The following is a 22,023-nucleotide window of genomic DNA, read 5'->3' on the forward strand; positions in this document are numbered from 1 at the left end:
ATTTTTCTGATTAAATTTCTTCTTTGACCAAAGTTTTTCTGCAGACAAAAGTTAAGCAAAGGTCCATTGCGGGGGATGGTTGCTGTCCTGAGAAGCCCTCACAGGGCCCTGCTTCTTTTCATATGGAGGTTGTAGATTTAACATTTCACAGATAGAGATATATGCTCAAAAGAGTTTGGAGCTCATTGTTGTAAAGGATAAAATACTTGTTATTAGCACCTTAAAGAACCTCAAGTGTCTTGGATCCATATTTCCCTTCTGTCACCTGCAGCCACTGTGTGCACCCTTTTATTTCCTCATACCCTGGCCTCTCTCGTGCACTTGCCCACTCTCTGAATATGCTCAGCTTGTGCGTCACGTGGGGCTGGCCCTCCTGCTAATAACTGCTCAAAGCACAACTGCCCTGCCTATTCAAGGCCAAGTCTGAAATGTTGCTTCAACCTCTGAAGCCTTTCTTTACTGCTTCTTCCTAGGTCCCACCACCCCAGGTCAGCTTAGCAGCCCTGCTCTGTGATTTCTTGGCGTTTTGTTTGTTTCTCTAGGACAGCACTTTCCTTGTTCGCTGGTTATGGTTTATGGTGTGTGTGCCTCAGCGATGAGGCTGTGGGTGCTGTCAAGGCAGGAATTGCATCTTACTCATCTTTGTACCCAGCACCTAGTGCATGTTGGAAGGCAGTATTTGAGTTATTTTAAATTTTCACGAGCATCGTCCTCTAGAGAGGAAACTGGGAGGGACAGGGTTAATGGTACAAGGAATAAAATTGGCTCAGCACAGAAACCCCATCTGATGGGCAATTCCCTGCCCTGCTTCTCTGATCTTCCCCATCTTCCCAGCTCAGACTGCTTTAGTGAAGAGGATACTTTGGAAAGCTGTGTCCTTTCTTTCCATTTAGCTTTGAGGCAGCATGAAGGTTGAGAGTTGCCTGTCTCAAGGTCACTTGATTGCCGCTGAAGTGGGAGGCAACTCAGGGCTTTGGAGTCTGTTCAGTTTATGGAGGCTGCTGCTGCGCTTGTCAGACTGTGTTCAGGGTGGAGGGGCTGAGACTGAAAAGGGGAGGAAAGGCACTGAAGGTATTCAAAGGCTTTACACAGCTCTCTTACAAATGAGGAGCTCCTCTAAAAGTCACCCTCACAGCGGAAAATCCCAGGTATCACTTAACCTCCTTTCTGTCCACATGCAAACACCCTGTACCTACTCTGTGCCTGGCCCTGTGCTGGGTGTTGGGACAGGGTCGTGAATCATTCAAGGTCCTTGCCATCGAGGAGCTAAACCTAGTTCAGCAGCGGAGACAGAGCATAAACAAACAGCTGTGACAGTGTGGGGAGTCCTTGCCTGTGCTTGAGGGAGTGATTAATTTAGCCTCAGGGTGTCAGGGAAGGCCCAGTGGAAGACAGCCTGAAGGGGTGGGGAGTAGTTCTGGGCCTAAGCAGCAGATGAGGTGTGCATTTCAGGCAGCAGGAACTACATCATCAGGGTCTAAAACAAGGGTCGGCCAACTTTTTCTGGAAGGGGCCTGTTAGTAAATATTTTAGGCTTTTCAGGCTGTAGGACCTGTGTTGCGAGGACTCATCTCGGTTGTTGTAGCACAGAAGTAGCCAGGGGCAAATGTGTGAATGAAGGAGCATGGGCTGTGTTCCAATAAAACTTTATTTACAGAATTGGCAGCAGCAGGGCTGTAGTTTGCCAGCTCCTGGTCAAGAGGAGGATCTTCAGAGAGCCTCTCATCTGCTGGTTCCCAGTCTTTTCAAGCATTAGGATTACTTTGCATTTCCCGTCCCTGTTTCTGGATGCTCTTAGCTCTTCTCTTCATCAGGTCTTGGTCAAGTCCACTGCTAGCCGTGCTGTCCACAGTAACACCCTCATCTCCTGGACCCTCCATCCTTTTCCATCACCTTCATTTTGTCATGGTACCTTTACAACAGAAAACTTGTATATGAATTGTGTGTTTCCATCTTGTCTTCCCTGTTGGAATGTAAGCTTCATGGCTTTTGCTCTGTTGTACTCAGCGCTATGCTGGAACCTGGAATGTGCATCTTGTCTGCTTCAGCTCTGCATCCAGTGAGGTCAAATGATAGTTGTAAATCAGCCATGGTGGGAAGATTGACCCCTTAGAAATAAGTCCCATGAAAATTAGGTTTGGGGCATTTTTTTTTCAAGAGCTGTTTTATGAGCATATCACTAGTTATCCCCTCTACCTAGAATAACCACTGGAAAGTCTGGTGCTCAGTACATACTTGTTTTTTGGATAAAATGTGCTGTTAGTATCTGCTGGTTGAGAAAATAGATTTGCATTTAAAAATACAGAGTCCTCTTTCAGTTATTATTGTTACAGGGGATTTCTGTGGTCTTAGGGAGGGTAACTGCTGAAGGCATCTGTCACCTTCACTTGAGCTGCTAGAGGACTGAGGACTCAGGACAAGACATGGCAGTCTTCACCCCACTGAGCAGACAGATTCTGCTGGTTCTGTGACTTCCCATGATGTGGCGTCTCTGCCTTATTCACTGCAGTCTCCTGAGTGAGTGTGGGGGTCTCAGGCCTGTGTCTTTTTTTCCTAAGCAAGTATTTTGAATAAATTCCCCCAGCTTAGTGTGACTGTCATTTTTGCAGTGTTTTCAAAAGTCTAGATAAATCCTGTCCTCTTTCCAGTGTCTTCCTGTATCAGTCTGATTTGTCTGGGGCTTTGATGTATGGTATGCAAATGTGCCCTAGTCTATACCCTTTAGCTGTGATTGTCAGAAGTATATCTGTTTATGAACAATTTCCAACCCTGATAATCTAATTTTGAAATCTGCAGCAGTATGAGGCCCAGAAGCACTCGACAAGAATCACAATTTAACAACCTCTTCAATCTCAGTTCCTTTAAATGGGCAACATTAAACCTTGATACTGAGAGTCTGTTTGTAAGCCCACAGAGACTGATTAAAAAAAAAATAAATAAAAAGCCATCAAATTACCACACAAAGCACGCTTAACATTTACAAAGACCTCTCCATTTGCAGGATGCTTGTTCAACAGTCTTTTCAATTCCCTGTTCTAAGCATACACTACGAAGTAGAAATGTGAGCTTGTGTTAACCGCCATCTGGCTTATCTCAAGCTTTCCAGGACCTCAGGCCTGGAAAGGACCTCTCACTGCCACGCAGAATGCCTTAGCTTTCGGAGATCTCTGTGCCCTTCGTTGCTGTCCTGACCTGTAGCTTTTTTTCTGCTTGTCTCTGTTTGCTTCTGTCCAGGGCCAACAAACTCACTGTTTTCCTTAGACAGCTTGTTCTCTTTGTGAATACAGTTTACAGAAAGGTCCTTTTTTACCTGCCTCCCTGTAATGTTCACCCACTGGCCCTAGTTCTGTCCCTGTGGAGCTACTCAGAACAAATTGGCCTTTTCTTACTTCTGTCTTCCTACTTCTACTCTCAAGAAAGTGGGGACAGCTCTCACGTCCCCTGAGTCCTCCCTTGTGCAGGCTGCATATCCACTGTTCATTCAGCCATTCTTCATGTGACAGTCCTTTGTACCCTCTTTATTTGGCTCCTATTCCTCTGGACATGTTTCAGTTTCACCAGTGTCTTTCTTAAAGGGACCCAACAGAGCTGGAGAATGGCTCTCTCTTCCTTAACTGGGCTTCCCTGGTGGCTCAGAGGTTAAAGCATCTGCCTCCAATGCGGGAGACCCGGGTTTGATCCCTGGGTCGGGAAGATCCCCTGGAGAAGGAAATGGTAACCCACTCCAATATTCTTGCCTGGAGAATCTAGTTGTATAACCTTGGGTAAGTGAATCGTGATCATCTCACCTGACCAATGAGAAAAAGTACCTTACACATTCAGTAGTGAGTATCAGATACAACTGTAGTAAAATCATGAGGAAATGCCTGGTGGGAAGTAGATGGGTTCAGCCAATAATATTATATTATTATTATAATAAGTACTGTTACTTGTCTGGATATGACTTCCATAAAAAAACTGGGATCACTCTTATATTTTTTATCTTACATTGGAGTTTACATGGGGACACTTTCTCTAAGTTTAGGTGCAAATGTTGAACAGGCTGGCCCTAGATAAACACATCCAATTTTAGTATCATATGTATGTATATATGGGGCTTCCTCGGTGGCTCAATGGTGAAAAATCTGCTTGCCATTGCAGGAGATATGGGTTTGATCCCTGGGTTGGGAAGATCCCCTGGAGAAGGAAATGGAAAATCCCATGGACAGAGGAGCCTGGTGGGCTACAGTCCATGGGATCACAAAGAGTTGGACATGACTTAGCGACTAAACAATATGTAATATATATTTTATATTGATGTGTTTTATATGTGTACAAATATGTTAATATCAAATATATGCACACACACACACACACACACACACACATATATTTCTTGCAGCTTCCCATAACCCCTTTCCTTTGTCACTCCCACACTTCAATAACTGATGTGACTGATGCACATCTAGGTGCTTCCCTTCCTCCTCGTTTCTTTTCTGCTTTCCTCTCCTCACCCACCCAACCCCGGCTAGTCCCAGTTCTGAAACCCACACAAGCTACAGATTATGTCATGGGTGTTCTTTGGAAAGGAAATGTTGATGTTCATTCAGTATATTGGAAAGGAGTCTTATCCTAACTCATCCATGTGTTGGCTGGATGACCTTGGACAAGACATTTTCCCTCTGAGGCTCAGTTTTTATTTTCTGTCTTTGATGTCAATGAAAGAAGGTATTTTGAAGAATGAAGGTTGGCTTCCAAGTTCCTTTTCAAGTCAAAAAAAATTCATTCTAATTCCTGCAATCTAATATTCATTTGAGATCTGTGATCAGGTTCCCTCGGCTCTGACTGTGTTCTGATTCCAAGTATATACTTAGCTAACAACCTCATAGCACCACACATTAAGGCAGCAGGAATGTCTAGATAACTCCTTCAGGTATCAGCTTTTCTGAGTGGCTTTGAAGTCAAACACTCTGTGGAAATTGCCACGTCATCCTGAAGGGAATCAGTGCTAAGCTTGAGGTCCTATGCTTCACCTTATTTTTTACCAACCTCTTTGAAGGTAACATTTTTTTACTTGCTTTTGTGGCTATAATGATCATTTTTAATAAAGTTTTTATTTTAAAATGCTTTTGCATTTATAGAAAGATTAAAATAGTACAAAGAGTTCCCATGTATCCTACACCTAATTCCCATATGAACATCTTACATTCATTTGGTATACTTGTGACAATTAGTTGGTATTGATACATTATGATTAACTTAAGTCCATACTTTATTCAGATGTCCTCAACTTTTGCCTAATGTCCTTTTTCAGTTCCAGGGTCACATCAAGGACACCACATTGCATTTGTTGTTGTATCTCCTTAGGCTCCTCTTTGCTGGGACATTTTCTCAGAATTTCTTTTTTTTTTAATCTTTTAATTTTTTGGCAGTTTCAAGGGGTATTTGTCAGTTGTTTTGTAGAATATCCTTCAGTTGAGATTTGTTTGATGTTTTCCTCATGATTAGACTGGGGTCATGGGTTTTGGGGAGGAAGATCCCAGAGGCAAAGTGCCATTCACGTCATATCAAGGATAGGTACTATCAGCATGTTTCATGACTGTTGACCTTAACCCTGACTCCCTGGCTGAGATAGCATTTTATTTGTCAGATTTCTGCACTGTGATGTAACCTCCCATCCTCCATCCCGTTTTCATATTCTCTTAGGAAGGGAGTCACTATGTACAACCGCTGCTAGTTCTTATTCACCTAACTGTCCAGGGTGGATATTTCTGATGGCTGTAGTCTTTTTTTCCACCAGAATTCTCCTATTTTATTGACATCTTCTAGGGCTTTGTCATTTAAATCCAGCCAGCAATAAGGAAGGGAAAATGTGGAGGAGAATGTTTGCTTTTAAAAGCCTTGGCCTGAAAATGGCACACATCACTTCCACTTAACATTCCATATGACACTCATTCATCTGCCAAACCTAACTGCAAGCGAAGCTAGGACATATGGTCTAGCTGGGTGCCCAGGAAAAAGAGGAAATGGATTTTGGAGAAAATCTAGCAGTATTTGCTACACTACTTCAGAGTACAAAAGGGAATAAACCAAACCCATCTAATAATAAAATGGTCTTCTCACCATCTAATAATATAGCCATCATTTCATTAAAAAATGAAAATATAATGGAAAACAGAATCTTAGAATCAAGGAGAAGCATATAAATTGAATATAAAATTAGCTTAATAAAACTTATTCCATTGACCTTATTTTTCTTATTTCACTGTTGACCTATGAACATTTGTTGAGAATAGGCAGTTAACTTACATGTCAGCGTTTGGAAACTTCTGCCATATGTTATACCTGGGCCAGATTCTGCGTCATTCCCAAAGTCTGCCATGCTAGTTTTCCCTTTACCCATTGTCTGTCTGCAGTGCTCTTCCTCTGGGTTCTTTGCCTATGAAAGTGCATTTACTCTTCAAGTGACAGATGAGGTGCCTTCACCAAACCTCAAGACAGAATTAGTCCCTTGCTCCTTATGGTATCATGCCACTCTGCTTCCATTCATAGTTTAACAGTTATCCACACTAGTATTATATATATATGTATGTTTCATGCATTAGATTAGGTGCTCCCTGAGGACAGCATGGGTCTTACTGATTTGCTAGATCCCTAAGCATAGTCGGAAAAATATAAAGCATGTTTATTGAATGCACCCAGAATGTTAGATGTCCCAAAAAATGGTCTCATTTTTAAACCTCTTTCTTTAAAATACAACAAAACACTTTCTTTTATTCCCCCAATTATAAAAGTGATCCTCCCTTATGACAGCCACATCTTCCTGGTAGAGGTGATTTTGAACTGAGCCTGGAAAGGTTGATAGGGTTTGATGATAATAAAGGTATAGCCCTGTCAGGCAGGCCATACTGCTTTCTATGACACATCCTAGGTTCAGAGCATTTGTTTAATAGATGATCAGATCTCCTTTGAAACAGCTATAGTGTAAAACATTCACTTTCATAAATCATCATATAATTAAAACCCAGACTCTGACCTTGTTCTGGCACTGCTTCTGGGCAGTCAAGGTTGATGTACAAGTTCAATGCTCATTATCTTGAACAGGAGTTACTAACCTGAATTCACAGGGTCCCAAAAAAGAGATAGCGTCACCAAAGCAAAAGAAGTGCTTAATTACCACTTCAGAAAGAGGAGCATGGAAAAAAAACAAAAACAAAAACAATTATTTTCAGATATTAATGATTCAGCTGCCATGCGTCTCATTACCAGCCAAAACATGACTTCTCAACGTGATCTGATCAAGTTTATTAGAAATAAAATATGAATTATAAGACAGTTGTCCCTTTCCTTCCTTCTGTCCTTTTCTATCATCTGCTGTTAGTCTTTTGGTTACTTTAGTGACATTAAGAACTCAATTAATATTTTACTAAAATGCAAATCAGGAGACTATTAGTAAGTCTATTAGTAAAATGCTCCCTTTATCTCACTTAAACTGTTTCCTCAATTTTCAGGGTTGAAAAATTAGACCTTAATTAGAGTTTATATTATTATGGGGCTTTTCATTTCACACTATTACATTTATTTATTCATCTGAAATTCTAAATGTTGATAGATAGCATAAGAATTATTTTTTCCTGTTATACAGGTAGGAGAATAGCCTCAGATACTAAGTGACTTGCTCAAGACCCCACAGCAATTGTGGTTCACAGCTGAGCCTCCTGAGTGCAAATCTAGAGTTGAATGTACCGCAGTAGTGTTTACCTGTCAACCAGTTAGCCTTATGGAAGAAGCTCAGACATTCTTATTTCCTCTGATTATAAAAGTGACTCACACTTAATAATAGCCAAGTCTTCCTGGGGGAAGTGATTTGGAACTGAGCCTGAGAAGGTTGGTAGGGTTTGATAGGTGGTAGGGGTCAAATATATATTTTTGCATTGAGGTTAGCTAGCTATCAATATGTGCTCTCCTACATATCCCTTGTTGGGGGTGGTGGGGGGGGCACGCATGGAAACAACACATTCAGAATGAATCTGTGGTTTGATTTCTGGCACTCTTTAGACTTGAAGAAGATTCTCAAGTCAAAGAGACTTTAAGTCATAGTTGCTCAACATCAATAGAGAATCATAGAAGGGACCTAGAAATCACTTACTTTACCTTCCAGATTTTATTGGTGAGGAAATTAAGGCATACAAATTATTATTTTTTAATTAAATTTATTTATTTTTCATTGAAGGATAATTGCTTTACAGTATTGTGTTGGTTTCTGCCAAACATCCACATGAATCAGCCATTGGTATACCTATGTCCCCCACCCTCTTGAATATCCCTGCCATCTTCTTCCCCACCCCACCCCTCTAGGTTGTTACAGAGCCCCAGTTTATGTAATGCCTACACATTTTAAATATATTGAATTTATTTAACCCACAGTGTTAATACACAGTTATCAATCAGAATGCCTACTTTCCAGTTTAGTTCTCTTTAATACCCTGCTTCATAATTACCTGTTTTTTTTTTTTTTTTTTTTTGGGAGGGGCATCTTTTCTACTTTTAGGACTGCTTTGGAGAAGATATGTTTATACAGGCATTGCCTCGCATTCCCAAGTATGTGTGATCTAGTTGTAGGTGTAAAAGACATGATGGTCATAGGGAGCAGGTCCGTTCCCAAAGAGTTTGTTGCACTGAATCCTTAACTGGAACTCTTATTTAGATTCAACCATCAATACATGTGTTTAGTTTAACACACAGTATTTAGCATATCGCCTGCCCCCCCCCACCCAAAAGAGATCTGAATTATTATTGGTTTAATAAGTTGGTGAAGGAACTGACTCTCAGTTGAAATTCTTTGATTGCTCTTTTGAAGATAATGCATAACTACATCACCAATCATACGAGTTCCATCCTTACCTCATTTTTTTTGTCAACAGAAGCAGCATTTTTCTTTTACTACTAATTTTAATGGAATAATTAGGACAGTAAATATGGTGCATGTTTGTGTGTGTATGTGCTCAATCGCTCATTCCTGTCTGATTCTTTGCTACCCCATGGACTGTAGCCTGCCAGGCTCCTCTGTCCATGGGATTTTCCAGGCAAGAATACTGAAGCAGGTTGCCATTTCCTTTGCAGGGCATCTTCCTGACCAAGGGATCAAACCCGCATCTCCCGCATTGGCAGATGGCTTCTTTACCACTGAGCCACCTGTGAAGCCCCCTATAAATGTGCTGCAGGAATCTAATTTTTACCAAACACTAAAGTAGAGACAAAGATGGTGGTGATATTGTAGAAAATAGATTGTTGCTGCAGCTAGTACCACAGTGAGAAAGCTTTAAATATTTATGGTTAGTGGGTATACAAAAATTCAAATGTGTTATACAAAGATCAGTTTGATGGTATTAGGGTGTAGGGAATTTTAAAAGCCAAAGACCACATCTAGTTTGAAATATTTACAGAAATATATATGGCTTGATTTTTATTTATTTTTTGTACTGGAAAAATGACTTACATGGTATTGGGTCTTACTCTGGTGATGTATTTACTGAAGGTGAAATCTGTTTCCACATACTTTCCAGTGACATCTCATGGCCATGGAGGGTTTAACTTTATTCTATGGATCTCATCCAAGACTGAATTTGATTAGAATTTTAAAACCAGGGGTTTCTGATAGATAGTTATCATTCAGCAGAAATAGAAGTCTTCCAGGAGCCGATTATGACTGCTGAAAGCTTAGGAATTACACTGGCAGTTTGGTCTGAACAGTATTCTGGAATGGTACCACAAGCTTGGTGGTATATTGAAGCCAGACACTAGACACACAAGGGAGAAGAATAACTCATTTTTTAGCACACCTCTGTATTTTCCTAATCATAATTAGCTTTTATTCATTTAGGCTTCCTTTGTGGCTCAGCTGGTAAAAGAATCAGCCTGCAGTGTGGGAGACCTGGGTTCGATCTCTGGGTTGTGAAGATCCCCCGGAGAAGGGAAAAGCTACTCACTCCAGTATTCTGGCCTAGAGAATTCCATGGACTGTACAGACCATGGGGTCACAAAGAGTCAGACACGATGAGTGACTTTCACTTTCACTTTTATTCATTTACATTTGGCTTACTGTTGCATAATATTATGGATCTGCCTTTAGAAAGAAGAAAAAGTAAAGCTATGTTACCAAAATTCCTCCTTTCCAAATAGTTACTTCAGTATTTAAACCATTGGCATTTATGCATTGACTTAGGGGATGTTTTTGATAATTTGCAAGTGTGCATTTTTGCAAACCAAATAAAAACTTGAATAATCATTTCATTTTGTTTTGCAGAACCCCAGCTGAAAGGAATTGTGACAAGGTTATTCAGCCAGCAGGGATATTTCCTGCAGATGCACCCAGATGGTACCATCGATGGGACCAAGGACGAAAACAGCGACTACAGTAAGGAACATTAGCTTCATGCAATCCAGTTACAATCAGATGTATGGCTTAGTGTCTCTTAGACTTAAAGCACGGCCAGGCTGCCTTTGGAACTGTTCAACTACTAGTAAGCTAGTTGTCTTTTTCTTTGTCCTTTTTGGTATGATTCTTATAGCAAAGAGACAGTAATGTATAGAGCTTATGTATTCAATAAGAAGGTAGGAGGCTTGAAGGAGTTCTGACTGCTCAGTGGACAAGAATTTCCTCTCATTCCATTGTTTGTAGTCAGAATGATGTTAAGTATTCATGGAAACAAGGCTACCTTCTAGCTCAAGGTAGTGTTTTAATCCTAGAACCAAATAGTAAAAATACCATAATAAGTCTTAGAACATCATTTCTGGAAGACAAAAATTACTTCTCAAAGTAAATATTGAATATATACATTTGTATATTACATGTTATTTTATCTTGACTGAGGCCAAATTTATTGATTTAAAAAGAAAACTATATTAAAATATTATATTTTGCAGTTTATATGATAATAAGATGATAAATATCAGTACTGAACTGCAATTTTGTTTACAATTTTTTGAAATGAAATGCAAGTATTAAAAGATTATTGATGACATCTCTGGAAATAATGTTTAACTAATTTAACTATAGGGCTGACAAGCTTGATAATTACCAAATCATCAAAGTCTGACAGAGTGTAATTGCATTTAAGAAGCATTTTTAATATAAGCCTCAGAGTCAGGAATGACCACTCTCATGGTACCTTTCGGTTTCTGCATAATCATATATAGGTACCTGGGGAGGAAATTCCTATTATTCTAAAAATATGTAGGACATTATATTGTTTCCCAAAGTTTGTCTGTATACACTGCTAGATCTTTATTACTGGTCACTGGTCACATAGTAAATGCTCATTAAATCTATACCCAATTGAGTTGTCTTCTGATAGATGTGGTTTTTTTGATCAGACTTTCTTTCACTTTCTTTCTTTCTTTCCCTTGTGGTCAGATTGACATTCTGTCCAACTGAAGAAGGTAATCTAAAAGCTTGATATTTTATGGTGAAAGTGTTAGTTGCTCAGTCATGTCCGACTCTTTGCGACCCCACGGACTGTAGCCCACCAGGCTCCTCTGTTCATAGAATTCTCCAGGAAAGAATACTGGAGTGGGGTAGCCATTCCCTTCTCCAAGGCATCTTTCTAATCCAGGGATTGAAACCAGATCTCTTGCACTTTGGGTAGATTCTTTACCATCTGAGCCACCAGGGAAAAATATAGATCTGAGGAAAGTTCTATGATCCCTAGAGTGTGAAAATGCTCCTATCCACCCCTTCTAAATTATTCTTTGTTTACTTAATGTTACATGTTACAAAATATGAATTACAATAAAGGAAAGATCTTATTATAGAGAATTTCAGCCCATTTTCTGCTGAGGAGTTGATTTACTTATTGTGTTTTGCATTGTTGGTTTGTGTTTGTGGAAATGCATTCTTTAAGTGATTTAAGATTTTCCCTGAGTCCAGATGAATGAGGATGCTCTCCTCTCCATGTATAATTTCCATTTATTGCATCTCAACTTGAATGCAAATTTAGTGAAGCTACAAGTATAGATGGAAAGAACCAAGGATGTTACTTAGCTGTGTCACCCCCTGCTGTCTCTGAGGTATCCCTTGATCTGGTTTCTTTTTCTATAAGATAAGGTGGCTGGAGATGAAAGCATTAATATCCTCTGTCAGCACCAGCTACCCAACTTAAAAAAAGATTGAAAAATTATAAATTTATGAAGATAGATTCAAGTGAGCCAAATAGCCATACTCAGTTTAATAGGATGCAACTGTAACCCAGACAGCTGTCCTGTGAATGCATGACATTTATCATAGAGCAATGGCAGAGAGGTGAAAGTGTGGAGTCCACTAACAGAAACACTTACTATTTTTCTAGAAAAATAGTTGAAAGTGCTTTCTCTCCAAATGCTGGGTCAGTGGCTAATGTAGATCTATAACCACATGTAAATATATACATTTATACACAAACAGATGTGTATGTATTATATATGTGTGTATTTATGGGCATAATAGCATTATGCATGACACACACACTGGGTACTGCATTTGGTCACATACTTTTAGAAACTAAGTTCACAAATTTAAAATATCTTATATTTTATTCAAATAAACTACTGCATACATTAATTGACAGGTTGGTATTAAAAGGAGCTTAAATATACAACATAATAAGACTTAATAAATTCATTTGGATACCCAACCCTTGGCTTAACATTTAGTTAAAAACATCATTACATCTGAAGCCCCAGTATGCTCTTTCGAAATGGTGGAGTCTACTTTTCCCCTTCAGTACCAGGTATAACAACTATCCTGAATTTGACTTTTTTTTTGTTTATTTCCATGCAGGTTTACAAGTACATTTTTCATATATACATGATGCATATATTATATACATCGTTCGTGACATTGTTTTGCATGGTTTTAAACTTTTTTAAGAGGAACATTATCATATATAATTTTATGTATTTTCCTCCCAATATCATGGTCATCCAATGCATATATGGTGATATATTTGCTTTATATCATTCATTTTCATTTTTGTAAAGTATCCCATTGCATGAACATACCAAAATACATTTATCCATTCTCTTTTTGATGGATAATAAGCATTTATATTTTAAGGCAATTACAAACAGTGCTGCTAAAATATATCTTGTAGATGTTGAAGAAGCCTCCCTGGCCATCCTTAATAAAATTAAACATTTCACCTTTACCTTTCTGTTCTGCTACCCCCGTTTTTTTTCTATTTATAGCTCCTATGATGACCTAAAATGTATATTGTTGCTGTTTATTTTTTATCTTCTTCCCAGGAGAATATAATTTTCCTGAGTGAAGAGATTTTGTTTTGATCTAGAATCTAGAATGATCATTAATACATAGTAAACACTCAACACAAGATGAAACAAATGAATTAATGTGTCCTTATGCATATGTGTAAAAGTTTCTGTAGATCATTGTGTATCCACCTAAGTATTTTTTAATATTTCCTTTTGAAATAATGTTAGACTTTAGAGAAATTACAGAATAACATAGGAAATTCCAGTGTACACTTCACCCAGCTTCCCCTAATGGGCACCACTTTATGTAACAACACTACAATTATCAAATTCAGGAAATTAACATTGGTAAGTACTATTAATTGAGCTATAGACTTTATTCCAATTTTGCCAGTTTTTTTGACTAATGTACTTTTTTCTGATACCTCCCCCCCATATTTTAATTAAAAATTTCCAGTGAAAACAAGTTACTTTTATTTTTACCTTTTCTGAGTGTGGATTGAGGTAAAAATATCAGAGAAGGCTTTAAATTGTAGTCATGCTTTTTAATAGAAAATTATAAACCTCTAAGCTGTTAAAATGCATTCTCTTTCTCTACTTTGTGTGGGCAGGAGTAAAAGCATTTGATTGTTTGAAAAAAAATCTTGTTACTATGAGCATCTGTCAGAAGTCTGATGTTTGGTTCAGTAGACATCATTGGGTCCAGCCAACCTTACCATAGCATCTTGGATTGAATTAATAGGACACCTGATCTTTTGTTCATGAAGAAAAGACTAATTACATGTAATTGAGTACAAAGCCAAATGGGTTTGTCAGCAGCAACAGATAAAAATCTCTGCAAATGTAATGATAATAAAAGATGCAAAACAGTGTTGAAACACTGGAACAAAAAAAAGACAATTGCAGTTGGGAGAGTATTAATAGGAATATTTTACATAAAATTAGAAAGGTAATTATTCTGCTCCACTGGTTACCATAGGAGAAGATACATTTGAAGAGGTCAAACATGCTGGGGTGAAAACAATTCAAATATTATAACCAAATACATTGTTCCCTTTGTTCTCTGAACAAAAATATTCAGGGCCACTTGACTATGGCATGAGCTGCCTGATAAATGAGTACAATGGTGAAACTGGAGATAGTCAAGCAGATGCTGTACTAGTACTTGTAGAGGATTTATGGGGAAAAAAAAAAAAAAAAAACTCCTTTGGTGTGGGAGGGGAAGTTGCGACAGTTTCAGAACTCACTGACTTTAAAGGTCTCCTTCAGTCTTGAGATTCGTTTAAAAACTATTTCGAATAGATAAATATATGATAAAAAATTATAAAGGCACATAAAAGGGTATACAGTTGAAAAAGAGTAAAACAGTGCTTTATAACCATGAGCTGGATTGGCACTACCAGCAGGCCTTGGTGTGCTTCTGTTGAACATAAACAGTTTCATAGAACACCAGATCAGAAAAGGCCATTGTGACCGTGATGGATCAGGATGCAAATGAGACCACTCTGGAATCACATCTGAATGTAGACAAAAACAAGAAAGTTGTCCAAACTACAAAATGATCAAATATTGCTCTACCCTGGCTTATATGGGTGGCTACAGCTTTGAAGCTGTAGTAACTATGTTCTTCTTGCCATCCAGATAAGAATTATTAAGATATCCAATTATAGAACTATACCTGCATCCATAGAGCGTTCAACCCAGAATAAATCTGCTTTCTTTTTTTTTTTTTTCTCCTTAAAAATCACTTGAGACCAAATCTGGAAGTCCTTGCTTACACTGTACTAACTAAAACACCTCAGTTCTGCCATGGTGTGTCTTTTTCTTCCTTACTGAGGGTCAATAAACCCAATTTTGTTCAACCACAGATATGTGGATGTATTTCTTTGGCTAGAATGCATTAACACAGTCAAAAGAGATTTTCTGTGCTTCTCCTCTCTGCCACTTGGCCACATTTTTTGGTATTCTTTCAGATGCAGTCTGTGCATTAAAAACATACACAATATTATACATATATATGTATTAATATATCTATATCTGTCTATTATCTACCAGGGCTTCCCTGATAGCTCAATCGGTAAAGAATCTTCCTGCAGAGCCAGAGACCCAGGTTCGATATCTGGGTGGGGAAGATCCTCTGGAGAAGGAAATGGCAACCAAGTCTAGTATTCTTGCCTGGAAAATCCTAGGGACAGAGGAGCCTTGTGGGCTACAGTCCATGGGATCGCAAGAGTTGGACACGACTGAGTGTCTAAACCACTACCATCATCTTGTTGAGTACTTTTTCTTTAATTAAAATGTTGTAGCTATAAGACTTTTTCCATACTAGGACATATTTAAATAGGATACTTTATTTAACCTAGTTTCCTCTTGAAATATATTTTAGTTCTTTCTAATTTTGCTAATATAAACTGTGCTATAAACAATATCCATGTACAGAAGTCATTCTGCATGTGTCAAGCATATTTGGATAGATACTTAAAAGACATATTGCTTGGTCAAGGTTTTGTGATTTTTATATCTTTGAAAGATACCTGTTAATTCTCCATCATGCAAATTTACACTGAGGGTGGCTGTTTCCTTATTAGTCAACACAGTGTGTTATCAACTTTTGGTTCTTTGTTATCTAAAATCATAAACTTTGTTTTCTGATTATATGTTAGTTTGAACACTTGTTCATATATTCTACGAGCCATCTGCAGTTCTTTTTCTATGAAATGTTTGTTTATATTTATTTATATTAAATGTCTATTTTATCATTTGCAGGAAATCTATATTTTAAAAATTGGCTCATTGTTATGTGAGTTGCAAATGCCTTCACTCATTTTGTTGTCTCTAAATTTTTTTGCCATGCTTTATTTTACTTTATTTTAAATATGCATTTGTGCCCTCAACTTTTCTTTTCTATTTAGAAAGCTTTCATTCATTCCAAGATAATAAAAAAAAAAGAAAAAAAACCCTCCCATGTTTTAGTAAGGAATTGTTTGATTTTTATTCTTTATGTTTAATTAATCTTGAATTTTATTTCTTAACTTTTGATCCTAGGCCTCTAATATTTTGTGTTCCTAGCTACTAGTTACAAGTACAATTTCTTTAGATTTGATGAATGTATTAAGTTCTCTATGATTTCAGCATAAAAAGTATATTTCAAAAAGATCTGTATCTGAGTTTTATGAATCCAATTGGAAATTTAAAAATTTACTCATCCAGCTATGTTTTCTATACAATGCTAAACATATGATGTTTTGATACCACCAATCATAAGTATATAGACACAGCCAAAGCCAACAGAAGCTCTGTATTGCTAAACGATGAACAAAAACATGATCCAAATGGTTAGTTGAGGAAAATCATTAAGGGCATAAGGGATTCTACAAAGAATTGTAAAGATGTTCTGTCTTCTTAACAAGGGACCTTTCTGGACATCGACATCACTTTCACCTACTCAAACATGTACATTATAGTAGTCATGGTAGATCAAAAGCTGTGCCATATCTAATTATAGGGATATTATTTTCTTCTAGTGTTGTCTATACTTTAAGAATATATCACAATTTGTATGTGTGAAATCACACCTACAAGTCAGATGAAAAAAAAAGAAATGCGTGTGTTATCCTGCTGATTTTCTTTAAGCAAGGTTATTTATATAATTCTGAGCAACACTTTGGTACATGTAATGTTGTTACTCTTATAGTGGCATGCCTTTTCAAGAGCAAAATTAATATTCAGTCTTAGCTTATGAATGCAGTTACCTCACTTGATTTTTTTTTAAATAAAGAAAAAATATTGCCTTTCGGCTTTTATAGCTAGAAGAAAAGTGATGGATGTTTGTTAGAAATTTGTTTTTGTTGAATGTGTTTCAATTTTATTTTATTTTTTTTTTTTTTTTGATTTTTAAACATTTATTTCTTTTTTATTGAAGGATAATTGCTTTACAGAATTTTGCTGTTTTCTGTCAAACCTCAACATGAATCAGCCATATGTATACATACATCCCCTCCCTCTTGAACTGCTCCTTCAAATAATATTTGCAGCAAGCTTGAACAAGAACCAATTATTTCCTTGAATAGTTTACCCATTCACATGTGTTCATGAGGAAATAACTCCTCAGCCTTTTTTTTTTTAACCTTGGCATTGTACCATTTTATGTATTTCCTTTTGACCCTAAGACTTTTACCCTCTGGTTAGTAAAGTAAAACATGAGCCATTTGAGATTATCCTTTTCCTAGCTGCTCTATGACTATTTGTGGCATATTTATATAGACAGTATATATAGTGGTTAAAGAATCTTAAGGGAGCTACGTCACCAAGTGTATTCCTAGAAGAACTAAGGACGTATATTATCTTTAGTCTTCTCCTAGCACTGTGAGGTGAATGGTGTGTTGGTCTTCCGCAAGTCACATAAACTTTCTCGGATTTATGCAATCTCTGATTTTACAAAATGAGAGGAAGAGAGAATCTGTAAGCTTTTTATAGTCTTTCCTTTAATTCTCATATAGAAGTAAATGTGCTCAGAAAAACTGATCGACAGATTCCACTTCCATAAATACCATTTGTTCTGAAAGGTATGTTACTGGCAGGAAATCTTCAGTTTGCAAATTCCTATGTGATATTCTCAAGGTGTATATAAAGATCTGGGGAGTTATACATGATACAGCCAGAACTGAATCCAGGCTGACTTGAGATTCTATGCCTTGGAGTTAGTTATTTAACCTAAATCTTAATTCCCCCATTTATTTGGGCTTCCCTGGTGGCTCAGAAGGTAAAGAATCTGTCTGCAATGTGGGAGACCTGGGTTCGATCCCTGGGTTGGGAAGATCCCTTGGAAAAGGGAATGCCTACCCACTACACACTACCCAGAATACTCCAGTATTCTGGCCTGGCGAATTCCATGGACTGAGGAGCCTGGAAGGCTATAGTGCATGTTGTTGCAAGTGGGAATAATAATAGTACATAGATCATAGAATTGTTGTGTAGATTAAATGGGTGATTCATGATAAGTGCCTAAAGTAACACCAAAAGCCTGGTTAAATGTTGTCTATTGTTGTTGTTATTATTCTCCCCAGTAGGGGTCAGAGTCCTTGTTTGCCAGGAGCTTACAGACAGGGACCATTTTAACAGAAGTAGAGTTCTTAATAGAGAAGGCAATGGCACCCCACTCCAGTACTCTTGCCTGGAAAATCTCATGGACGGAGGAGGCTGGTAGGCTGCAGTCCATGGGGTCCCGAAGAGTCAGACATGACTGAGCAACTTCACTTTCACTTTTCACTTTCATGCACTGGAGAAGGAAATGGCAACCCACTCCAGTGTTCTTGCCTGGAGAATCCCAGGGACAGGGGAGCCTGGTGGGCTGCCGTCTATGGGGTCACACAGAGTCGAACACGACTGAAGTGACTTAGCAGCAGCAGCAGCAGAGTTCCTAATGGTGGTAACTGTTGTGATGTGAAAGAACTCAGTGCTTAAGCTGAAGCGTCTGGAAAGTACTCTAAATTAGTGGTTCCTAAAGTGTGCACTCCCTGGACCTCCAGCACCAGCATCATCAGGAAACTTGTTTGTTGTTCGGTTGTCAGTTGTGTCCAGCTCTGCGACCCCATGGACTGCAGCACTTCAGGCTTCCCTGTCCTTCACCATCTCCCGGAGCTTGCTCAAATTCATGTCCATTGAGACAGTGATGCCATCCAACCGTCTCGTACTCTGTCATCCCCTTCTCCTCCTGCCTTCAATCTTTCCCAGCATCAGGGTCTTTTCTAAATGAGTCGGCTCTTTGCATCAGGTAGCCAAAGTATTGGAGCTTCAGCTTCAGTGTTAGTCCTTTCAGTGAATATTCAGGATTGATTTTCTTGAGACTCATGGTGCTAAGTTGCTTCAGTCATGTCTGGCAGTTTGTGACTCATGGTAGACGTTGTGAATCAGAACCTCAGTGCTGGGGCTCAGCAGTGTGTGTTTTGACAAACCTTCCAGATGATTCTGATGCACTGCAGGAGGTATGAAGGGGCACTCTCCTCTGCATCCTGTATGTGAAGTGTTCACGTTTGCTAATGAAGTAGTCTCTGTCTTGGAACTGTCATACCTAGTTCTTTGGGAACCTAATTCCTAATGTAATAGAGAAAGCACGGCTCTGCAGGTAGATTGAAAAGCATACTGACATTCAGACTTTCTAGTATCTCAAATGTGTGGAATCTGTTTCATTTTTATTTCGTTTCCTGGAGAGTCAGGGCTCAGTTCTAGACAGGTTATGTGATCAAACTTAGGTTGAGGAATAATTTAAAAAATTCACATATACTAATATATGGTTGCTCAGTGGTGTCCAACTCTTCTGTGACCCCAATGAGTGTAGTCTGCCAGCCTCCTGTGTCCATGGGATTTCCCAGGCTGGGTTGCCATTTCCTTCTCCAGGGAATCTTCCTGACCCAGGGATCAAACCTGAGTCTCTTGAGTCTCCCTCATTAGCAGGTGGATTCTTTACCACTAGTGCCACCTGGGAAGCCAATATAATGATATAAGTAAACATATATTGCATAGTTTTATGTCTCAGAGCTTTTGCACATGCTAATCCCTTTTGCTTGGAATGACTTCACAAATCTTACCCATCTGGTGAATCACTCTTACCCTTCAGAACTCTTGAAAACTCTTATCTCTTTTGTCACTGTGAAGCTTTCTCCAGCCATCCCCTCAATTGCCAACCTCACACAAAACCCCACAGTAATTCCTCTCTTCACTCTATTGTGTTTGAACCTTCTGTGTGCATTTTCAGTTGCAGAAACATTATATGACAGTACATCATACATTATATTGCAGTTCCTTATCTGCATTTGTGTAGATAAAGAATAACATCCTTATTTGCCCTTCTGTTTAGAATAGCGATGATACTTTCCAAGATCCCTTATAGGAGGGCTATGCAGATGTGTTTCATTTAGCTGGCACACTTCAAGAAAAAAATGAGTGTATCCGAGCAATGGATGCATCTAGTTTCCCCTACATTTCTTCCTACCTGCCTGGTCCTAAAGACTTTTCCTTTTTATTGGAGCATAGTTGCTTTACAATGTTTTTAGTTTCCACTGTACAGCAAAGTGAATCAGCTATATATATATATATATATCCTCTCTCTTTTTTTTTTTTAATTTCTTTCCCATTTATGTCACAACAGAGCACTGAGTTCTCTGTGTTTTACAGTAGGTTTTCATTAGTTATCTATGTTATATTCATAGCATCAATAATGTATATATGTCAATACTAATCTTCCAATTCATCCCACCCCTTTTCTGCATGGATATCCATGTTCGTTCTCTAGGTCTGTCTATCTATTTCTGCTTTGCAAATGCGTGCATGTTAAGTTGCTTCAGTTGTGTCTGACTCTTTGCGATCCTATGGTCTGCAGCCTGCCAGGCTCCACTGTCCATGGGATTCTCCAGGCAAGAATACTGGAGTAGGTCGCCATGTTTTTTTCCAGGGGATCTTCCTGACCCAGGGATCGAACCCTTGTCTCCTATGGCTCCTGAATTGCAGGTGGATTCTTTACCCCTGAGCCACTGGGGAAGCCCAAGATTGTCTAAATCTTATATAGATAGTTTTTTCACATTCCACCTATATATGTTAATAGATTTATTTTTCTCTTTCTGACTCCTGAAGACTTTTGAATTTGGGATACCTGTGGTTCTCTCTCAATGTTTGTTAAATCAAAACCAAACCAAACAAAAACAAGTAAAAACTCAAAGGAAGAGTTTATACCACTTAAGAGTTTATACCACTTATATCACCAACTGTAAGGCAGAGTAGCTTGGGTTTTTTCATTCAGATAACCTGTTTCCAGTCCAAGTCCTATCCTTAATTGTCTGTATGATCTTGTTTCAGTCATGTAAGCTCTCTGTTCTCCGGATTTCTAGTCTGTAAAATGAGATTTGGGGAAAAGTTATCTCCAGTGTTGTTAACAAATCTGAAACTTAGAAAGACTGTAAATTAGCAATGATTTCTGTTTTTATTTTTCAAAAACTTGAAACTTTCCTTTTTAAACACATTACAAAAAGGGGCAAAATTGTGAGAGCAGATAGTGCAATGATTTTTGCATTGAATTTAAAAAAAGTAGTAAATTTACCTTCAAAATGTATGCAGAATTTGACCACCTCTCTGTACAGTCAAAGCTATGATTTTTCCAGTAGTCATGTACAGATGTGAGTTGGACCATAAACAAGCTTGAATGCCGAAGAATTGATGCTTTTGAATGGTGGTGCTAGATAAGACTCTTGAGAGTCCCTTGGACTGCAAGGAAATCAAACCAGTCAATCGTAAAGTCAACCTGGAACATTCATTGGAAGGACTGAGGCTGAAGCTGAAGCTCCAGTATTTTGGCCGCCTGATGCTAAGAGCCAACTCATTGGAAAAGCCCCTAATGCTGAGAAAGATTGAGGGCAGGAGAAGAAGGTGGTAACAGAGGATGAGATGGCTGGATGGCATCACCAGCTCAACAAACATGAGTTTGAGTAAATTACAGGAGATAGCGAAGGACAGGGAAGCCTGATGTGCTGCTGTCCATGGGGTCACAATGAGTCAGACATGACTGAGTGACTGAACAACAGCATGGCTATTGTCACTGCCGAGTCCACACTACTCTCATCTTTGGTCTATTGCAATATCTTCCTAAGTAATCTTGTACTTAAGGCTTCCCCCACTTAGTATCCACACAGCAGTGAGAGGGACCTAGTTAAAAATGGGTCAGGTAAACTGACTTTTCTGCTCAGTCTCTTTCATTACACATCATTAAGGGTAAAAGACAAATTCACCCCATGATCAGTAAGGTTT

At 38.5% G+C, this 22,023-nt stretch overlaps 1 protein-coding gene across 4 annotated transcripts in view; it reads left to right on the top strand.

The window, feature by feature from the left end:
* Nucleotides 1-22,023, top strand: part of FGF12 (fibroblast growth factor 12) — a 605,063-nt gene that overhangs the window by 361,959 nt on the left and 221,081 nt on the right. For all 4 annotated transcript variants that reach the window (XM_006077304.4, XM_006077303.4, XM_044943560.2 and 1 more), the window contains one exon: nt 10,286-10,396. In XM_006077304.4, the coding sequence (XP_006077366.1) occupies nt 10,286-10,396 (111 nt within the window). The remainder of the gene's footprint in view (nt 1-10,285; nt 10,397-22,023) is intronic.

This window comes from Bubalus bubalis, chromosome 1 (assembly GCF_019923935.1).
Source record: "Bubalus bubalis isolate 160015118507 breed Murrah chromosome 1, NDDB_SH_1, whole genome shotgun sequence".
In the NCBI taxonomy this organism is placed as follows: domain Eukaryota; kingdom Metazoa; phylum Chordata; class Mammalia; order Artiodactyla; family Bovidae; genus Bubalus; species Bubalus bubalis.